This window comes from Coregonus clupeaformis, unplaced genomic scaffold (assembly GCF_020615455.1).
Source record: "Coregonus clupeaformis isolate EN_2021a unplaced genomic scaffold, ASM2061545v1 scaf0025, whole genome shotgun sequence".
Classification (NCBI taxonomy): domain Eukaryota; kingdom Metazoa; phylum Chordata; class Actinopteri; order Salmoniformes; family Salmonidae; genus Coregonus; species Coregonus clupeaformis.
This window is the reverse complement of record NW_025533480.1, coordinates 814394-836181: the sequence shown is the minus strand read 5'-3', so window position 1 is coordinate 836181 and position 21788 is coordinate 814394. Positions and strand designations below refer to the sequence as shown.

At 43.9% G+C, this 21788-nt stretch overlaps 1 protein-coding gene across 6 annotated transcripts in view; it reads right to left on the bottom strand.

Moving 5' to 3' along the window:
- Positions 1 to 6554: 6554 nt before the first annotated feature.
- Positions 6555 to 21788, bottom strand: part of LOC121543670 (diacylglycerol kinase iota) — a 62749-nt gene continuing 47515 nt past the window's right edge. For 5 of the 6 annotated variants that reach the window (XM_041853718.2, XM_041853720.2, XM_041853719.2 and 2 more), the window contains 20 exons: positions 15382 to 15507; positions 15146 to 15224; positions 14988 to 15043; positions 14751 to 14813; positions 14496 to 14569; positions 14113 to 14224; positions 13764 to 13850; positions 10419 to 10531; positions 9470 to 9532; positions 8894 to 8994; positions 8712 to 8791; positions 8525 to 8569; positions 8361 to 8430; positions 7932 to 8091; positions 7738 to 7763; positions 7549 to 7586; positions 7308 to 7428; positions 7161 to 7197; positions 6906 to 7005; positions 6555 to 6723 (listed from right to left, as the gene is read on the bottom strand). In XM_041853718.2, coding sequence (XP_041709652.2) covers positions 6607 to 6723; positions 6906 to 7005; positions 7161 to 7197; positions 7308 to 7428; positions 7549 to 7586; positions 7738 to 7763; positions 7932 to 8091; positions 8361 to 8430; positions 8525 to 8569; positions 8712 to 8791; positions 8894 to 8994; positions 9470 to 9532; positions 10419 to 10531; positions 13764 to 13850; positions 14113 to 14224; positions 14496 to 14569; positions 14751 to 14813; positions 14988 to 15043; positions 15146 to 15224; positions 15382 to 15507 — 1668 coding nt within the window. In that variant the 3' untranslated portion in view covers positions 6555 to 6606. The remainder of the gene's footprint in view (positions 6724 to 6905; positions 7006 to 7160; positions 7198 to 7307; positions 7429 to 7548; positions 7587 to 7737; positions 7764 to 7931; positions 8092 to 8360; positions 8431 to 8524; positions 8570 to 8711; positions 8792 to 8893; positions 8995 to 9469; positions 9533 to 10418; positions 10532 to 13763; positions 13851 to 14112; positions 14225 to 14495; positions 14570 to 14750; positions 14814 to 14987; positions 15044 to 15145; positions 15225 to 15381; positions 15508 to 21788) is intronic. The other variant, XM_041853721.2, reaches the window with a different exon arrangement.

Here is a 21788-nt window from a genome sequence, read left to right as displayed (position 1 = left end):
TTTCTGTATTTCATTTTCAATACATTTGCAAAAATTTCTAAAAACATGTTTTCACATTGACATTATGGGGTATTGTGTAGATGGGTGAGAGAGAAAAAATCAATTTAATCAATTTTGAATTCAGGCTGCAGCACAATAAAATGTGGAATAAGTCAAGGGGTATGAATACTCTCTGAAGGCACTTTGTGGCCCTGTGTGAGTCTGATGGGGTTAAAAGTGAGGAGATGAAAGGGTAGAGCAGAGTTGGATGCCCAGGTCTCTCTCTCTCTCTCTCTCCCCCCCTCTTGCTCTCCCTCTTTCTTTTGATCAATTAAAATCTCAAGGGAGCGTGGGCCTGTGAATATCAAGGCATCAGAGGAGATATCTCCTTTAATCTCTCTTACTCCCTCTCTCTCTCTTTCGTTCTCTCTCTGTCTCTCTTTCTCTCTCCCTTCCACCTCCCTCTCTCTCTCTCCACTCGGCAGCACACATGAAAAGGTTAATGAATCGAGAGTGAAGTCTCTCTGCCTGTAGACAGTGTATTGAAGAGCGATAGAGAGTGGATAGGTCATTGTAAAGGCAATGTAAGGAATGGGTTGATAGTCTACTCTACTGTTACAAAATGCCACAACTAATCAATCATCTAATCCATTTTGCCTCTCCATTTAAATCATTGTGTTACGGTGAACATGCTGAATGAATAATTACTTAAAAGAGCTTTCATGATATATCTCCTGCCTGCCGTATGTAGCCTATCTGAAAGTGAAGCAGATGATTTAGAGGCCATATCATCCCTTCTGTTTACTGTAAAGTCTGAGCTATTGCGTATGTGCAATTCACAAAAGGGACAACAGAACAGAGCAGTCCAGAACAATACAAGTGTGACAACAACAGATCAGATGCTTTGAAACATCCAGCTCTTCTATGATTTTGATAGTAAATATTCCATTGATCCAAACGTAAAACACAACCCAACCCTCCAACCCCCCCAAACCCCACAGCCCAGTATGTCGCCCTGTGATATGAATTATTAAATACAGTAGCGTTCACACATTTCATGAATATTCAGACCTTTTTTACTCTCTCACCATCCTTCCCATCCACTGTCATCATCTGTATTCATGTGGCATGGAGGTTGGTGAGGCTGGCATCCATTGACAGGTGGACGTGACTGGCACACTGATACCTTGACTGGCACACTAAGACCACTGTTCTGTCCCGACCCCCGACACTGCTTTACCAGCAGGTGATCACACACAGGGTTTGGACAGGTAAGAGAAGACAGACATATGGATCGAATACCTGAGACAGACAGAGATTGGGGACTGGGGAGAGGGGTATGTAGGAAATAAGAGCAAGAGAGAGTAGCAACCATCAAGTGCAACTTTGATGTGGCAAAAGCTGTTGGAACAAAGCAATAAAGCAGAATTGTAAAAAATGTATAATCAATCATTCTACAGTAAAATGGTCAAAACATCCCTGAGGCAGACTTCACATGTTCATAATCATACACACCTGTCAAGTAAATAAATTCTATGACCCCCTGCCTGATTTATTCTGTTCTATTTTGGTAATTTAGCAGACACTCTTATCCAGAGCGATTAGTGTTAAACGCCTTGCTCAAGGGGACATTGACAGATGTTTCTCTTAGTCAGCTTGGGGTTTCAAACAAGCAACCTTTCAGTTATTAGCCCAACGCTCTTGACCGCTAAGCTACCTGCCCTGGTTCATATAGTTGATTGACTTCGGCTTGCTTTGCGTGCCACAAGTCCATTAAATGTCTCTAAAGCTCAGCACACAGCACAATATTCAACACAGTTCACTGCTTCAATAAATTATGCATCAAATTCAGATCCCTGGGAATTTCAATTGCAGGTGCATCTTGGATGAGTGTTACTTGAATATGGGAGCAAGTCTCCCCCTAGTGTTCAAAACTTTAAACAGTGTGAGAATCAAACAGTAGATTAGATCAAATCAAATCAAATGTTATTTGTCACAAATCCGCCGACTACAACAGGTGTAGACTTTACCTTGAAATGCTTCCTTACAAGCCCTTTCCCAACAATGCAGAGTTAAAAAGTAAGAAAAGATTAGCAAATAAAAAACAAAAGGAAATAGTAACACAGTAAAACATCAATAATGAGAGGCTATATACAAGGAGTACCGGTACCGAGTCAATGTGCAGGGGTACAAGGTAGTTGAGGTAATTGAGGTAATATGTACATGTAGGTAGGGGTCAAAGTGACTAGGCAATCAGGATAGATAATAAACAGAGTAGCAGCAGCGTATGTGAAGAGTGTGAAAGAGTGTCTGTGTGTGTATGTGTGGTGTATATATGCATGTGTGTGAGCGTATGTAGTGTGTGTGTGTGGAACACCTCTGATAGAGTACACACACACACGTCAATTTCATGCATACTAATACATGTTGTCATCAATACTGCTCAGTGCCTTATTTCAACTAAAGTAATTCAGCTATTTGTCTGCTATTACTGAGGCTTTGTCCTCACCTTTTCTCTCCTTGTCTCCAGGGGCTATTTGTACCTGTAAGCTCCCATTGCCTGAGTGTCATCAATCACAGTCCAACTCTGTATGAAGGTCAGGTACACAAGAGACCTACCTCACCTCCATCATACTACAACCCTTGGAGGGACAGTAATAATCGGATCACTCAAGGCCTGCACATAGCCTCTACGTCCATTGAGTGCTAGGAAGAATGTATCATTCATTCAAATAACTTATAAATGTTACACATACTTGACATTCCCATAGATAGAATATGCATTACTGTAAGTGGGATGGGCATGATATCTATAGTTATCATGCCATCTAATGGTACATTTGAGTATGACTGCTGGAACATGTATTTACTCCCATTCCACTCCAATCCAGTAGGTGGCAGGATTGTACAAACCTAATAAACCTCATAAACAGTTGATTAAAACGAACAAAACTATGACACTGCAAGAAGATGTTTCAATGAAAACTTTAATATTCTTCTAAAATGATAAGGTTATTCAGATGTTACAATTGTACACCCCGGCATGCTTTATATGCCTCTTAAATGTCAATTTATTTCCCAAAATAATTTGCGGAACATTTAACAGTTAACAACAATGATTTTGGATTAAAACCTTTTAAATCCTGGTGGAAGATATCTGTGGGAGAGTGTTTTTGGTTTGAGATCAGATTATTTCAGAAAGTCCTTGTAATATCTGTAACATCTTTGTTACTGTAACATTGAAAGACTCAATATGGCACTAACCAATCCCTGTGGAAAAATGGGATTGAGAGAAATCAATGTACACTGAAAAGAAGCTAAAGAAATCTAGAAGTAGTAGTCCCCAGTATGGCCAGCAGCTACTGTCCTCCATGTATGTATGGGCCTTATCAATGCCCTGTAGTACTGGGTATTACTGGGTTACAAGAGGGTAAATGTCAGACCTGGGTCCAATACTTCAAATACTTGAAGTGCAGTTTGCTCTTTTGCTACTATTCTATTGGTTCCATTGTACCAGACAAGCAAAGCACACCTCAATAATTTGACATAGACACAGGTCTGAATCATTATAATTGCAGGTTATCTAACAGGCACACTGCAGAGACTGACTGACTACTGATGTCTCGTCAGTAGACTGAATATACAGCATTCCCACTACGTTCTCCACCTATTCTATTCTCTAAAGGTATTCCTAGGGTTTTCCCTAGGGTTAGGGTTAGGGGCAGGCAGCCTTGATATTCAACCACACTAATGTTCAAATTCCTCTTCACAGACACTCTGAAGGTTGGGAGGCTTAAAGAGACTCTCCTCACAGACCCTCATCACTGTGACCTCACTGTGACATCACGTCAATGACCAATCAAAACACAGGAAATGTTGTCAGAGGCAGCACTATATAACTTTTAGAGAATACAAAATAAACAACAACATTCAAGTAATCCCATGGTCTGAAAAATACAAAGTAGAACCATTAAACATTTCAAACCTTACCCATATACTTAGGTATAAAACAATTAAAATCTTAATAATTCTAATAACATTATAATAATATTAATGCCAGTTTGTGATGCCATTATTATGTAGTAGCAACTTCCAAGGAGGTAAACAAAATGGCATGCACAACAATGTTGAATAATAAAGAAGACAAAATAATACAAAATCATATCCAATATATTCCTAATAATCATAAATAATGGATGTTTGTCTCATAGAGATAGATAGAGGACTCATCTTTGTATCTGTGCCATAATGGTATATGTGACTGCACCGGCATCTCCATTTTAGAGTAGTACATTTTCTTCTCAATTTGTGTTTGAAAAAAAGTGAAAAGCTAGTAATGGTGATTTACCACCACATGCAGTTCTAGAATCCTGAACAAAATCTTGTGTGTAATTTATTGTGGCCACTAGATGGCGGTAATATATCTTAAAGCTATTTACAAACCATTGGCAACCCAATTTGAAGAAGTAGAATAATAATAATAATATGCCATTTAGCAGACGCTTTTATCCAAAGCGACTTACAGTCATGTGTGCATACATTTTTACGTATGGGTGGTCCCAGGGATCGAACCCACTACCCTGGCGTTACAAGCGCCATGCTCTACCAATTGAGCTACAGAGGACAATGCTCTGATCATTGGCTGCGCTCCCAACCCATAGGAATCCAAGTTGACTACATTAAATGGTTGAAAACCTCAATGGCAATTTCCATGCTAAAACGGGTTGTATTCATTTAGATTCCTCTATCTATCTCTATGGTTTATCTCTCTCAGCACGACCAGGCAGGTGAGTGGGGAATGGAGTGAGGCAGAACAACATAAAAACATTTCAATTTCCCAGGTCGACCACATATTCGACCACTGGTAGACGCTGAATAAATAAAACAAGGTCAAGTCCATCTGTCTTGGTTTTCAGAACGGTCATCTTAACACATTACAGCTGTTTTTACAATACCTAACAGTAGTTTTAGTGTTTTAACCATATAAAGTCAACCAAACCAAACCCACCCGTGAGGTGTCCACAATAACAGAAACACAACCACACACACACCCACCAGCACGGTAAGAAATTGCACATTCAACACTCCTTGGTGCCATAAAGGACTGTTAAAACATTAATGTAATGTAAACATAAACAGAGAAATGCACAAATGTCATTCATTCATATTGCATTGAATATGGCTCAGATTTCTTTTTCTATTCTCTCTCAAGCATACCACACACACACACACCCTCTCTCCCGCTGTCTCTCTATCACACAAACACACACATGTACGCACACACAAGTCTAAAAGAACTGAACACACACAAATACACACACACACAGTCTGTAGGTATGTACATGCTGCTCTGGTAGAGCTCTAGGTTGGGTGTGTAACGGGTCCCCAGGGCTGCATGGAGAATCTGTCCGTCTCTCTTTTCGTTGTCTGCCTAGCTGTCTGTCCCCTCATCTCAGTCCCACACTGGCCTCCGGGGGGTTGTGGGGGATTAGAATTGGGTGTCTACAAGCAGTGTTGGTTTGGATAGCAGTAGCGGTATCCTAGTGTAGCAGTGTTGGTGGGATAGCAGAAGCGGTATCCTAGTGTAGCAGTGTTGGTGGGATAGCAGTAGTGGTATCCTAGTGTAGTAGTGTTGGTGGGATAGCAGTAGCGGTATCCTAGTGTAGCAGTGTTGGTGGGATAGCAGTAGAGGTATCCTAGTGTAGTAGTGTTGGTGGGATAGCAGTAGTGGTATCCTAGTGTAGTAGTGTTGGTGGGATAGCAGTAGCGGTATCCTAGTGTAGCAGTGTTGGTGGGATAGCAGTAGCGGTATCCTAGTGTAGCAGTATTGGTGGGATAGCAGTAGTGGTATCCTAGTGTAGCAGTGCTAGTAGTATGGAGGGTGCTGGGTGCTGTCCCTGCCTCACAGTGCTGTGTGTCTTTGGCACACGTCTGAATGATTCACAAAGGCCTTCTGGGAAAATACATAAGTTGAAACTATGTTTAGTATGCGGTTTAACCGTGGTTGAACCGCATTGGTACAGTATGTAAGGCTGCAGGGCCGCACTGAGAGAGGGTCTGTGTGTCTGTGAACCCTCACCTCTGATCCCTGACCCCTGACCCCTAACCCCCTGAACCCTAACCTAGCCCGGACCCTGGCATTCAGTGAACAACAGGCAACTCCATATGTTTACAATCAATCAATAAATTAATAAATTAATAAAACCAATAATAAATAATGATTTCTATGAAATTCTATCCTGTGCAGGATAGGACAGAGTAATGTTGATTATGGAGTCTAAAGCGCGTCAGGCTGCTCCTGTCTGTCGGTCCATCCGTCTGTCCATCCCTCAGTCAATCTATGGAGGTGAAGGGGGCTTAACTCTCTTCTTCATCTCTCCTCCTCGTCTTCCCCTCTCTCCGAGTATAGTATTTTTCCTCTCTCTCTCTCTCTCTCTCTCTCTCTCTCTCTCTCTCTCTCTCTCTCTCTCTCTCTCTCTCTCTCCTCTCTCTCTCTCTCTCTCTCTCTCTCTCTCTCTCTCTCTCTCTCTCTCTCTCTCTCTCTCTCTCTCTCTCTCTCTCTCTCTCTCTCTCTCTCTCTCTCTCTCTCTCTCTCTCTCTCTCTCTCTCTCTCTCTCTCTCTCTCTCTCATACAGCAGTCTCCAGATCTTCGTGAGAGACAGTGGTAGGGTGCTGTTTGCTGGTCAGGTAGGAGGCCAGCTCTTGGTCCCCCGCGTTACGAGCTTGCTCCACTGGCGTCTTACCCTGTGAACACACACAGACACACACACACACACGTGTGGTTACTTACACTCCACTAAACAAACTCTCTCTTATGTGCTCGCTTGCCTTTGTGCGTGCGTGTCTGTATGTGTTTGTGCGGTGCGGTACAAGTGTGTGTGTGTGTACTGTGTGTGTGTGTGTGTGTGTGTGTGTGAGGTTCTAACCTTCAAATTGGTCTTGATGAGGGAAGCTCCGGAGTCCATGAGAAGACGACACACAGCGTGATGCTTCTGAGAGGCTGCTTTGTGCAAGGCAGTGTCTCCTCTGAAAACACACACATGAGCACACACTTCACGCAAGCTACAGGCTGCCTGATCAGTTTGAGGTATAGCAAAGTTACTTTAGGCACAGAAACAAGACATTCTTCAATGTTAGACCTTCAGATAGACAACAAAGCCATCAGACAGTGGGTGACTTACGTTTCTCTGTCAGTTAAATCCAGGAGCACCTTTGACCCTAAAAGAAAGTAAACAGAGCAAACATTTTAGGTTTGCAAAAAAGCTAATTTGACGGATGCAATAAGAAGCAACACACACGCACACACACACACACGGGCACACACTCACCGTGCTCCAGTATGAAGCAGACCACTTCAGTGTGTCCGTGCTGGGAGGCCAGGTGTAGTGCACTACAACCCCTAGAATCCCTCACCAGAAGGCTGGTCCCACGAAAGAAGCTGCCCGACAACTGAAAGAGAACCAGGAAGAACAAAGTTATAATAGAAACATATGTATCAACTTCAGTAGTGCATATTACATCAGGAATGACACTCAGAGGTTTGCTAGGGAGAAGGTAGAGATATCTAACCGTAGTCAGGTCCCCAGAGCAGGCAGCCGTCAACAGTTCTAGAGAACATAGACACCACTATCAGTTAGACAATGTTATAGGGTTACACATGAGTTAACAGGAATCATTCCCACTGTAAGGCAGGGTTTTTATAGATGAACAACTTGGGTTTAGAAATGTTCTTCTTTCAAAAGACGCAAAATATCCCACCTTGTTCCTCAGATGTCAGAGGGCTCCTGTACCAGAGAGACAAATAGATGAGAGGACTGCAACTCTCAACATGAAATAACGTTATAGGTGTGTGTGTGTGTGTGTGTGTGTGTGTGTGTGCATGCATGTGTTTACACATCTGTGTATGTGAGTGTGTGGGTCTCTCTCGCTCTCCCTCTTTCTCTGTCTCTCACCCAGAGTTGGGCTCCACCACCAGGTCAGGCATTCCTGTGGCATGTCCCCCCGCTAGTCCATCGTGGTCCAGGATAAACACCTCTTCCTGGCAGATTTCTGTCACATAGTGCAGGTGCTCCTGGGCCTTGTCTATACGGTAGAAACGGTCCGCAGACGTAGCTGGGGAAAGGAGACTTTGTTTAGAGAGATGATGTGAAAGGAGAGAACAGTTTCATGTCACACAGTCAATGTTTTACAGTCACACTGTTATACCGCGTTACCAAACCTTATTTAGAGACTTTAGAGTCCCACTTTACATAAGGAATAACGTCTGGAGATATGCGTATATACAAGTAGGCTAAAGCTCTGGCTCATTTACATAAATTTTATTCATGTTTTGACCAAGTTTTGACCCTAGGTGAGTGATGTCACTGAGTGAAGTCACTCACAGTCCAGGAAGCTCCAGTTAGGGGACAGTCTGTGGGCGGAGCCTGGTCGCGGTAGACCTCGACACTCATCCTACAGAAAGGGGAGGGAAGGGATGGGCAGTTCAATAATGACTCATTGATAACATAGTCAAACATAATAGATTTAAAGATAGACAGATAGGAACCTGGTAATGCACTTGGTGGCCAGCAGATGGAGCCTGATGAAGATCCTGTTAGAAACAGGAAACCCAGCAGTGTTTCAGAAAATAGAACAACCATCATAGCCAAATCATATTGGTGTGAGTGTGTCTGCCTGTGTGTGCATGTGTGTATGCAAGCGTGTCGCGTGTGCGCACGTGTGTGTGTTCTCACCTCCTGTAGCCTGTCTATGTAGAGTCTACAGGTCTCCAGGTCACAGTCCCCTCTCACCACCACAATCCCCACAGCGATCGCTGCAACACACACACGCACACACACATACATACTTTATTAACGTCTTTCCTAGCTGCAGGACACACATGGACGCTTCATCAAAGACACACACACACACTCACAGATGTCTCGGAGTCGTTCCTTGTCGAACTGTAGTCTGTCGTAGTCCTGCAGACTGATACGGTTGACTCTGAGGCGCAGGCGCTCGGGGACAGCATGGGGGCTGGAGGAACACATACACACGCACGTTGAAATGTCTCAATCAACATTAGGTATTGCTTTATTTTTTTCTGTTCAGTACCGGAACAAATAGGATGTGTGTATTTTTACTTTTTCATTGATTGCGATCTAGCTATGCCAGGATAGAGTACACTGTGCTACATATACTGTAGCCACAACAGTACAGAGCAGGACAGGGTGGACTCACACAGAGACAGACACCAGGAGACAGCACACTAACAGGTTAGAAGGGTTCAGCATGCAGCAGCAACCATATACTTTCGACATTAGACACACTTACTGTATACGGTACACTACACACATAAACATAAAAAAATTACTTAACTCTCTTTTTCTCACTCAGTTTCTCTCCATCTTTCTCTCTCTCAGACACTCTCTCACACACACACACACACACACACATACACACACACACACACACACACACACACACACACACACAGGGTTCAGGTACTTACACAGAGAAGGAGTCAGGGGGAGCAGAAAGGCGGCGCAGGTCTGCTGCACACACTTTCTGAATACTGCAGTCGTACACACACACAACAGGGTAGGGCGAATGAGGGGATAACACCGGCCCGGAGGGGAGTCAGGTAAGTATCAAGGAAAGAGAGAGGGACAGAGGAGTAGACATGAAGGTGAGAATAGAGGGAAGATAGACAATATGAAAAGGAGAGGAGGGGATGAAGACATGGCAGACAGTAGTATTGCAGAACACTGAGACAACAACACAGCTTTAGTTACTGTAGATGAGTAGAACCACACTGAGTAAAGAACAACACACACAGTGGCAGCTAGATACACACACAGGTATTAGTGCTGTTGGGACGATCTGGTAACAGGTGGTAGTAAGCGGAACAGATGGTTAGAGGAGAAACTAACAGTGTGAAGGGATTATAATGAGAGACATCCCTGAATAAAACCAAGAAACGGAACTGTGGGTGTGTACAGCAGCAGTGGGTTTACACCTTGAGAGATGTTACACTAAGGCAGCGCCTAGTTTGACCCTGTTTCTCCTTGGTGTATGCTTCTTTCCAATAGAATGCATGCACGGCATCAAAACTAGCACTGGTTATCTTTCTTGTAATCGGTGTAAACGTACACTCATAGTGTCCATTCTGTGTGCCCTGGGAGCTATGTGACTCACTCACTAGAGCAGGACTCTGAGGTCTTTACCCTTCTGTACGCCGCTGGCTTAGTTCCACAGGAAGAGGGAGTGTGTGTGATTCACTGAGTCAGCTCGGGGATTCGAACCAGCGACCGTTCGGTTACTGGTCTTCACCGCTAGGCTACCTGCTGCCATTCTAGTTAGAGAGGATATGTTTGATTCACTCGTTGAGTGAGGGCAGTGAGGTTTTGATCCCTAGTTCTATGTTGGCCTGTGTGTGTGTGTGTGTGTGTGTGACTCACTCATTGAGCAGGGGTACTGAGGTGCGTCTCTTGTTCTTCTGTACCATGTTGGCCTGGTTGCGTAGGGAGATCAGGAGGGTTGAGGGGGCCAAGCGACACGGCTCTCCATCCACCTACACACACACACACACACACACACACACATACTGCTTATCAAAAACACAGTCTGACTGGCGGTTGTATTCCTGTAGTCTAGGACTGTGTTGTATTTCTGTAGCATGGGCCTGTGTTGTATTTCTGTAGCATGGGCCTGTGTTGTATCTCTGTAGCATGGGCCTGTGTTGTATCTCTGTAGCATGGGCCTGTGTTGTATCTCTGTAGCATGGGCCTGTGTTGTATCTCTGTAGCATGGGCCTGTGTTGTATCTCTGTAGCATGGGCCTGTGTTGTATCTCTGTAGCATGGGCCTGTGTTGTATCCCTGTATAGTGTGGGTCTGTGTTATACACTCACAGGCCAGTTTATTAGGTACACCCATCTAGTTCCGGGTCGGACCCCCCTTTGCCTCCAGAACAGCCTGAATTCTTTGCGGCATTCTACAACGTGTCGGAAATGTTCGACAGGGATGTTGGTCCATGGTAACGCGGTGGCATCATGCTCTATTGGGTTGAGTTCTGGGGACTGCGCAGGCCACTCAAGTAAACTGAACTCGCAGTCATGTTCCAGGCAATGTTTTTCCACTCCTCAATTGTCCAGTGTTGGTGATCGCGTGCCCACTGGAGCCGTTTCTTCTTTTTAGCTGATAGGAGTGGAACCCTATGTGGTCGTCTGCTGCAATAGCCCATCTGTGACACTGATGTTGTGCGTTCCGAGATGCCGTTCTGCACACACGTTCTGCACTGTTATTTGTCTGTTTGTGGCCGGCCTGTTAGCTTGCACGATTTTTGCCATTCTCCTTCGACTTCTCTCATTAACAAGCTGTTTTCGCCATCAGGGCTGCCGCTGACTGGATGTTTATTGTTTGTCGCACCATTCTCTGTAATCCCTAGACACTGTCGTGCGTGAAATGCCCAGGAGGGCGGTCGTTTCTGACATACTGGATCTGCCGTGTCTGGTACCGACAATCATACCACGCTCAAAGTCACTTAGGTCACTAGTTTTGCCCATTCTAACGTTCAATCGAACAGTAACTGAACACCTCAAAGCCTGTCTGCCTGCTTTATATAGCAAGCCACGGCCACGTGACTCTCTGTCTGTAGGAGCGATCCATTTTCTGAAACGGTTGGTGTACATAATAAACTGACCAGTGAGTGTATATCTGTAGCATGCACTGTAAACCCCAATGTGCTGTCATTACTCAAAACATTTGAAGAAACCCGTTGCACTTAAAATATCTGAATAGTTACTTAAAGTGATTTTATGGTCATTACTCAAACCGATAGAGCCACTGCAACCCAAGGGGGTCCAGATTTGAGTTGTATCAGCTTGAAAAAAAGATCACTAAGCCACGCCACCAATATAATTTCCCAGAGTGCCTTGCCTTTTCGAGTGAATTGTAGAGTTAACACCCATGACTGTATTTGTTAGTGACAGAGACATGGTTGTTGAATTTGTTAATTTTCAGTCCTGTGGCCTTCACCAAGTGAGTTCCTAGGTGAATGTTACCATTATAATTAAACTCTTTATGACAATACATCACATAAGGCCTGTCACGGTTTCGGCCGAGGCTGCTCCTCCTCCTTGTTCGGGCAGGCTTCGGCGGTCGTCGTCCCCGGAGTACTAGCTGCCACCGTTGTATGTTTTCGATGTTTGTTTGGTTTTGTCTTATTATTTGTCCTATAAGTTCTCGTTGTTTGAGTCTTGTGTTGTGTGTAATTGTTCACCCGTCAGAAGGTGCAGTGTTTGTTTCCTCCATTGTTTGGAGAGAGTTTTCCACACTTGTGTGCGCGCTATTTTTGGTGCTAGTGTTTTTACGCAGTGTGTGCGTAATTTCTTTTTGACTCCGGCTCTTGTTGTGGCCCGTTTGTTTTTTCGTGACTAAAGCCTGTTGGACGAAGCCTCTGTGTCCTGCGCCTGATTCCTGCACCACATCCACATTCCACACTGACAAGGCCTTATTTTGTGGCCTAGCTTTACCCTAATACAGCGGCCTGAAACTCATGGTTTCCAGGCCACATCAGGCCCGCAAATAGGGTTGGAAAGTTCCAGTAATTTTTACAAAATGGTGAAAAATTGGTTGAAGTATTTCCAGGAATCTTCCAACCAGAACTTCCCGGAAAACCTGGAAAATGTACCAGAATTTTGCAACCCTACCTGCAAACCACATTATGCTGGCTTGCAAAATTATGTGTAATTCCTATTGGAATCCAGCCAGAGTTAGGATATCCAACAGTTTTATTCACCCGCAACCTGCTTTCATAATGACTGCAAGGGTTCAGAACAGTGTGAGGAGACTACCTAAGCCATTTAAACTGGAACAACCATTTCAGTAACGGGTGCAAAAAATCTATGTTATTTATCTTTGTGTAGCATAAGATGAATCAATCAATCACTCAATGTACATGCAAAAACACAGATATTAAAAATAATTTCAAAAAAATCGACCTGCAGTAGAGCATGCTGGGGGAAAAAGTTTTTTTGTTATCATAACTTACATAAATTGAGTTGATGTGACTTCTCATTTAGATTTGAGTTAGTACCGCACAAATATTTTAGGTAATAATGAGTTTTCATTTACTTTGAGTTCAACTTACTAGAAGTATTTGAGTTAAAAATGCCTTGGTTTTACAGTGTGGGCCTGTGTTCTATCTCTGTAGTCTAGGACTGTGTTGTATTTATTTATACATTAGATGACTTCCAGGGGGCACTGTTTTGAAGTCACCGCGCCTCCTTCTTGGCACTCCCCCACCGGTGTAAAAAATAATTCATAAGCTATAGAAATGCATTTATTAATGTCTACATTTGTTTTTGCTACATTTATTATATTACAGACACCTTAATGCATACTTTTAAATGATATTATGTGAGCTAAAACATAAAAATTAAAAATTAAAAAATATATAAAAACATTTTCCTTAAAGTATAATTTATAGAAAGTTGTAATGTTACTGTCCCCAATACAACAACAAAAACACTTAAATACATCACATTTTCTAAATTTTCTAATTACATGTACTTAATTTTCTAATTACATGAATTCCATTCATTCCTATGGAGGACTGCTCGTTCTGGGGAGTGCCAATTTGGCCGACCGGTGGCTTCAAACCCTCTCACTGGCCAATACATAGTATCAGCAATCCAGGGTCTATATACATAATTGGTTGTATTGCTAGTGTGGGCCTGTGTTATATATCTTTAGTATGGGCCTGTGTTGTATCCATTTAGTGTTGGCCTGTGTGATATCTCACCTGTACAGCGATGGTCTTAAAGGTGGTCAGAGTCACCTCTCTACACTGGTGCAGCCTCTCACCATGACCTCCTACCTGCAGTGCCGCCTAGGGGACAGGAAGAGGAATTACACTATTTTGTTTAGAGTCACAAACACTCTCTCACGCACACACACACACACACACACACACGCACTCACACACACACACACACACTCACAAACAAACACTCTCTCTCTCTCTCACACACAGACACACACAGACATACACACACACACACATACACTCACAAACAAACACTCTCTCGCTCTCTCACACACAGACACACACACACACAAACACACACACACACTCACAAACACACACTCACAAGGGAGGACATGGTGAAGCCGATGACTTCGATACAGCCGTCGTCATGGCGCTGAGGCTCAAAGTCCCGGTGGTCTCCTGTGTTCCCCCACGGCATGGTGCCTGCACAGTACCTACACACACACACACACACACACACACACACACACACACACACACACACACACACACACACACACACACACACACACACACACAGAGACACACATACACACAAACACACACACTTTTTAAAACACACATAATCCTCAAACACTACATCACAAAAACACACAGTATGGTGCATGCATAATACTATCGGTAGGTTATGGACAGACAACAGATCTATCAACACCGTCAGATAGACAAAGGTGACCTGGGATGGGGGATTGGGTGAATAGCTACCTGGGAATGTTTAAGAAGACGATGCACTGGAACTTCTGTTCCTGGATCTTAGGAGTGAGATCTGTCCCGTCACACTGGTACAGAGAAAAATAAGTTAATGGAGTACAGTCAATTAATGTAGAGCGATTCCAGTTCCTGACCCAGGGACCAGTCCAGTGGCAGGTTTATTATCAGGCTGTCAGGGCCTTCTAATCCAAACTGTCAGCCTGTGACACTGTGTGTGTGTGTGTGTGTGCGTGTGTGTGTGACACTCACCACCACTCTGACGTGTTTAGACAAATCCCTGGAGCTCCTCTGGAGGAAGTCAGAGAATGCAGCCTGAGAGGAAGCAGAGACAACTCATTACATTCTATATACACCTTTCTCCCTCTCTCTCTACACCTCTCCCTCTCTCTCTATTCCCTCCCTCCAAATCCCTCCACATCCCTCTCCTCAGCCCTTTCCCTCCTCGCCCCATTTAGTAATGTGGTGTTAAGTCTGTCAGGTACTCACCCCTGCATAGAACATCTTGTTGCGGAAGCGGCTGTTGAATTTCTCAGGGTTGGCTTCTGCAGGGAGGAGGAGAGATACAACAGTTACAGTCTGTGTCCTACTGTAGTCAGACAGCTAAAGGAATAATGCTTATAGTCCTGAGAGACAGTACTGCTCACCTCTGGATTCGTGGAACTCCAGTGTAACGTGGGCATCGAAGCCCAGGCTGAAGTAGTTGTTGAACACATTCAGTGGGAGCTGGAGACATACAGAGAGATGTAGAGAGTGAAAAAGAGGGGAGCACACACAAAAGAGGTACAAAAAGGTTGAACTATGCTTTCACTCCCCGTCCCCATCTCTCACCCCTTCCTTGACCATTCATCCCTCCCCCCTTGACCCCCAACCCCAGACTGACCTTCTGTGTGCCCTCCTCCGGCTGGGCGGGGCTTCTCTCCACCTGAAGGTTCCATCTGTCTAGCTGCACTACAGAGCCGTCCTCCACCTGACACAGTACCTTGGACACCGGCTCGTCTGTATAACCCTACACAGTGAGAGACAGGTTATAACCCTACAGAGACAGAGACAGAGACAGAGAGACAGAGACAGAGACAGAGAGACAGAGAGACAGAGAGACAGAGAGACAGAGACACAGAGACACAGAGACACAGAGACACACAGAGAGAGAGAGAGAGAAAATACTACACAGAGAGATAGAAAAGGTTATAATCCTACACAGAGAGAGAAAAGGTTATAACCCTACACAGAGAGAGAGAGACAGGTTCCTTCAGGTAAACTGATCTCATTGATATGCCTTTAAACTGAAGCTTGAGACAAAGGGAATGGGAATAGGACAATAATAACATTTCAAGTGTTAGAAAGAGAATGAGAGTGACATATCCAGGACACTGAGGTCAGACTGTTTACCGCCTACACAGTCAGACGGGCGGACACACACATGCACATATGCACACACACACACACACACACACACACACACACACACACACACACACACACACACACACGCACACACAAACAGTGACAGAGTAATGAAGGGCTTTTAAGCAAATAAGAACCTATTATGTCTGTCTCTCTGTCACAGTAATAACCATTATAGCCCTAACACAGCTGAGGCATCACATACAGTATTCAATAGCCATGTACATTAACACACAATAAAACCCTAACAAATCTGCTGCAGTGGATTCTTCTCTTATTATTAATAAGCAAATGTTCAAATCAAATTGTATTTCTCACATACTTGGTAAACAACAGGTGTAGACTAACAGTAGAATGCTTACTTACAGGTCATTTTCCAACAATGCAGAGTTAAGATAAATATAAAAATGATAAAATAAAAATATAAATAGTGACACGAGGAATAAATACAGAGTGAATAACGAATAACAATGATGAGTACAAATAGCATGGCTATATACAGGGAGTACTGAGTCAATGTGCAGGGGTACGAGGTAATTGAGGTAGCTACAGTATGTACAGTTGAAGTCTGAAGTTTACATACACTTAGGTTGGAGTCATTAAAACTCGTTTTTCAACCATTCCACAAAGTTCTTGTTAACAAACTATAGTTTTGGCAAGTCGTTTAGGACATCTACTTTGTTCATGACACAAGTAATTTTTGTAACAATTGTTTACAGACAGATTATTTCACTTACAATTCACTGTATCACAATTCCAGTGGGTCAGAAGTTTAAATACACTAAGTTGACTGTGCCTTTAAACAGCTTGGAAAATTCCAGAAAATGATGTCATGGCTTTAGAAGCTTCTGAAAGGCTAATTGACATCATTTGAGTCAATTGGAGGTGTACCTGTGGATGTATTTCAAGGCCTACCTTCAAACTCAGTGCCTCTTTGCTTAACATCATGGGAAAATCAAAAAAAATCAGCCAAGACCTCAGAAAAAAAATTGTAGGCCTCCACAGGTCTAGTTCATCCTCGGGAGCAATTTCCAAACGCCTGAAGGTACCACGTTCATCTATACAAACAATAGTACGCAAGTATAAACACCATGGGACCACGCAGCCGTCATTCCGCTCAGGAAGGAGACACGTTCTGTCTCCTAGAGAGGAACGTACTTTGGTGCGAAAAATGCAAATCAATCCCAGAACAACAGCAAAGTACCTTGTGAAGATGCTGGAGGAAACAGCTACAAAAGTATCTATATCCACAGTAAAACCAGTCCTATATCGACGTAACCTGAAAGGCTGCTCATCAAGGAAGAAGCCACTGCTCCAAAACCGCCATAAAAAAGCCAGACTACAGTTTGCAACTGCACATGGGGACAAAGATCATACTTTTTGGAGAAATGTCCTCTGGTCTAATGAAACAAAAATATATCTGTTTGCCATAATGACCATTGTTATGTTTGGAGGAAAAAGGGGGACGCTTGCAAGCTGAAGAACACCATCCCAACCGTGAAGCACGGGGGTGGCAGCATCATGCTGTGGGGGTGCTTTGCTGCAGGAGGGACTGGTGCGCTTCACAAAATAGATGGTATCATGAGGAAGTTAAAGCTTAGTGGCAAATGGGTCTTCCAAATGGACAATGACCCCAAGCATACTTCCAAAGTTGTAGCAAAATGGCTTAAGGACAACAAAGTAAAGGTATTGGAGTGGCCATCACAAAGCCCTGACCTCAATCCTATAGAAAATGTGTGGGCATAACTGAAAAAGCGTGTGCGAGCAAGGAGGCCTACAAACCTGACTCAGTTACACCAGCTCTGTCAGGAGGAATGGGCCAAAATTCACCCAACTTATTGTGGGAAGCTTCTGGAAGGCTACCCGAAACGTTTGACCCAAGTTAAACAATTTAAAGGCAATGCTACCAAATACTAATTGAGTGTATGTAAACTTCTGACCCTCTGGGAATGTGATGAAAGAAATAAAAGCTTAAATAAATAATTCTCTCTACTATTATTCTGACATTTTACATTCTTAAAATAAAGTGGTGATCCTAACTGACCTAAAACAGGGAATTTTTACTAGGATTAAATGTCAGGAATTGTGAAAAACTGAGTTTAAATGTATTTGGCTAAGGTGTACGTAAACTTCCGACTTCAACTGTATATATAGGTAGGGGAAAAGCAACTAGGCAATGGGATAGATAATATACTGAGCTGTAGCAGCAGCGTATGTGGTGAGTGTGAAAATGTGTATGTATGTATGAATGTGTATGTGCACGTGAGAGTGTGTGTGTGTGTGTGTGTGAGTGTGGCGTCAGTGTGCATGTGTTATGTGTGTGTGTGGGCGTACACTACCGGTCAAAAGTTTTAGAACACCTACTCATTCAAGGTTATTTTTATTTTTATTTTTTTTACTATTTTCTACATTGTAGAATAATAGTGAAGACATCAAAACTATGAAATAACACATATGGAATCATGTAGTAACCCCAAAAAGTGTTAAACAAATCAAAATATATTTTATATTTGAGATTCTTCAAATAGCCACCCTTTGCGTTGATGATAGCTTTGCACACTTTTGGGATTCTCTCAACCAGCTTCACCTGGAATGCTTTTCCAACAGTCTTGAAGGAGTTCCCACATATGCTGAGCACTTGTTGGCTGCTTTTCCTTCACTCTGCAGTCCGACTCATCCCACACCATCTCAATTTGGTTGAGGTCGGGGGATTGTGGAGGCCAGGTCATCTGATGCAGCACTCCATCACTCTCCTCCTTGGTAAAATAGCCCTTACACAGACTGGAGGTGTGTTGGGTCATTGTCCTGTTGAAAAACAAATTATAGTCCCAGTAAGCCCAAACCAGATGGGATGATGTATTGCTGCAGAATGCTGTGGTAGCCATGCTGGTTAAGTGTGCCTTGAATTCACCAGCAACACCTCCTCCTCCTCCTCTATGCTTTACGGTGGGAAATACACATGCGGAGATCATCCGTACACCCACACCGCGTCTCACAAAGACACGGCGGTTGGGACCGAAAATCTCCAATTTGGACTCCAGACCAAAGGACACATTTCCACCGGTCTAATGTCCATTGCTCGTGTTTCTTGGCCCAAGCAAGTCTCTTCTTATTATTGGTGTCCTTTAGTAGTGGTTTCTTTGCAGCAATTTGACCATGAAGGCCTGATTCACACAGTCTCCTCTGAACAGTTGATGTTGATGTGTCTGTTACTTGAACTCTGTTATTAAACATTTATTTGGGCTGCAATTTCTGAGGCTGGTAACTCTAATGAACTTTTCCTCTGCAGCAGAGGTAACTCTAGGTCTTCCATTCCTGTGGCAGTCCTCATGAGAGCCAGTTTCATCATAGCGCTTAATGGTTTTTGCGACTGCACTTGAAGAAACTTTCAAAGTTCTTGAAATTTTCCAGAGTAACTGACCTTCATGTCTTAAAGTAATGATGGACTGTCGTTTCTCTTTGCTTATTTGAGCTTTTCTGCCATAATATGGACTTGGTCTTTTACCAAATAGGGCTATCTTCTGTATACCACCCCTACCTTGTCACAACACAACTGATTGTCTCAAACACATTAAGAAGGAAAGAAATTCCACAAATTAACTTTTAAGAAGGCACACCTGTTAATTCAAATGCATTCCAAGGGACTACCTCATGAAGCTGGTTGAGAGAATGCCGAGAGTGTGCAAAGCTGTCATCAAGGCAAAGGTTGGCTATTTGAAGAATCTCAAAATATAAAATATATTTTGATTTGTTTAACACTTTTTTTGGCTACTACATGATTCCATATGTGTTATTTCATCGTTTTGATGCCTTCACTATTATTCTACAATGTAGAAAATAGTAATAATAAATAAAAACCCTTGAATGAGTAGGTGTTCTAAAACTTTTGACCGGTAGTGTATGCAGTGTTTATGTGTGTGTAAGTATGTGTGATTGTGTGGGTAGAGTCCAGTGTGTGTGCATAGAGTCCGTGCAAGAGAGTTAGTTAAAAAAGGGTCCGGGTAGCCATTTAATTACCTATTTAGCAGTCTTGTTCAGCAGTCTTATGGCTTGGGGGTAGAAGCTGTTCAGGGTCCTGTTGGTTCCAGACTTGATGAACTACTACCAAATGCTGTGTGATAGCAGAGAGAACAGTGTATGGCTTTGGTGGCTGGAGTCTTTGACAATTGTTTGGGCCTTCCTCTGACACCACCTGGTATAGAGGTCCAGGCCCCACTGAGCTCGGCCTCAGTGATGTACTGGGCCGTCCTCACCACCCTCTGTAGCGCCTTGCGGTTGGGTGCCTTGCAGTTGCCATACCAAGCGGTGATGCAGCCAGTCAAGATGCTCTCAATGGTGCAGCTGTAGAACTTTTAGAGGATCTGAGGTCCCATACCAAATCTTTTAAGCCTCCTGAGAGGGAAGAGGCATTGTCATGCCCTCTTCACGACTGTGCGGGTGTGTGTGGACCATGTTTATTCCTTATTGAATTACAGCCCCCTCGATGTGGATGGGGGCGTGCTCGCCCCTCCGTTTCCTGTAGTCCACGATCAGCTCCTTTGTCTTGCTGACATTGATTGAGATGTTGTTGTCCTGGCACCACACTGCCAAGCCTCTGACCTCCTCCCTATAGGCTGCCTCATCGTCTTCGGTGATCAGTCCTAGCACAATCGTGTCGTCAGCAAATTTGATGATGGTGTTGGAGTCGTGCATGGCCACGCAGTCGTGGGTGAACAGGGAGTACAGGAGGGGACTTAGCACACACCCCTGAGGGGCCCCCGTGTTGATGGTCAGTGTTGTTGCCTACCCTCATCGCCTGGGGGTGGCCTGTCCAGGTGGGAGAGGGCAGTGTGGAGTGCAATAGAGACTACGTCATCTGTGGATATGTTGGGTTGGTATGTGAATTGGAGTGGGTCCGGGGTGTCTGGGATGATGGTGTTGATGTGAGCCATGACCAGCCTTTCAAAGCATTTCATGGCTATAGATGTGAGTGCTATGGGGAGATAGTCATTAAGGCAGGTTACATTGGTGTTCTTGGGCACAGGGACTATGGTGGTCTGCTTGAAACAAGTTGGTATTACAGACTGTGTCAGGAAAATTTTGGAAATGTCAGTGAAGACACTTGCCAGCTGGTCAGCACCTGCTCTGAGTACGCGTCCTGGTATTCCGTCTGGCCCCGTGGCCTTGCGAATGTTTACCTGTTTAAAGGTCTTACTCACATCGACTACAGAGAATGAGATCACACAGTCGTCCAGAACAGCTGGTGCTCTCATGCATGGTTCAGTGTTGCTTGCCTCGAAGCGAGCATAGAAGGCATTTAGCTCGTTTGGTAGGCTAGTGTCCCTGGGCAGCTCGTGGCTGGGTTTCCCTTTGTAATCCATGATCGTTGACAAGCCCTGCCACATCCGTTGAGCGTCAGAGCTGGTGTAGTAGGATTCGATCTTAGTCCTATATTGATGCTTTGCCTATTTGATGGCTCGTCGGAGGTCATAGCGGGATTTCTTGTAAGTGTCCGGATTAGTGTCCCAGTGCTTGAAAGCGGCAGCTCTAGACTTTAGACGTCCTCTATGCACTTATTTATTCTGAAGAGAGACAGACAAACAATCTCTCCCTCATACTCTCTCTCTCTCGCTCGTCTCTTTCCTTTTCTCTTCTCCTCTAAGCATCTGAATGTGATTTCCATGCAGATTTGATGTTGTTGTCTGTAATGAATTATAATCACTGCTAATAATCCTTCATATACACATCCCTCCTCTACTCCCCAAGAGCCTGGATGTGTTTCCTCTCTCTCTCTCTCTCTCTCTCTCTCTCTCTCTCTCTCTCTCTCTCTCTCTCTCTCTCTCTCTCTCTCTCTCTCTCTCTCTCTCTCTCTCTCTCTCTCTCTCTCTCTCTCTCTCTCTCTCT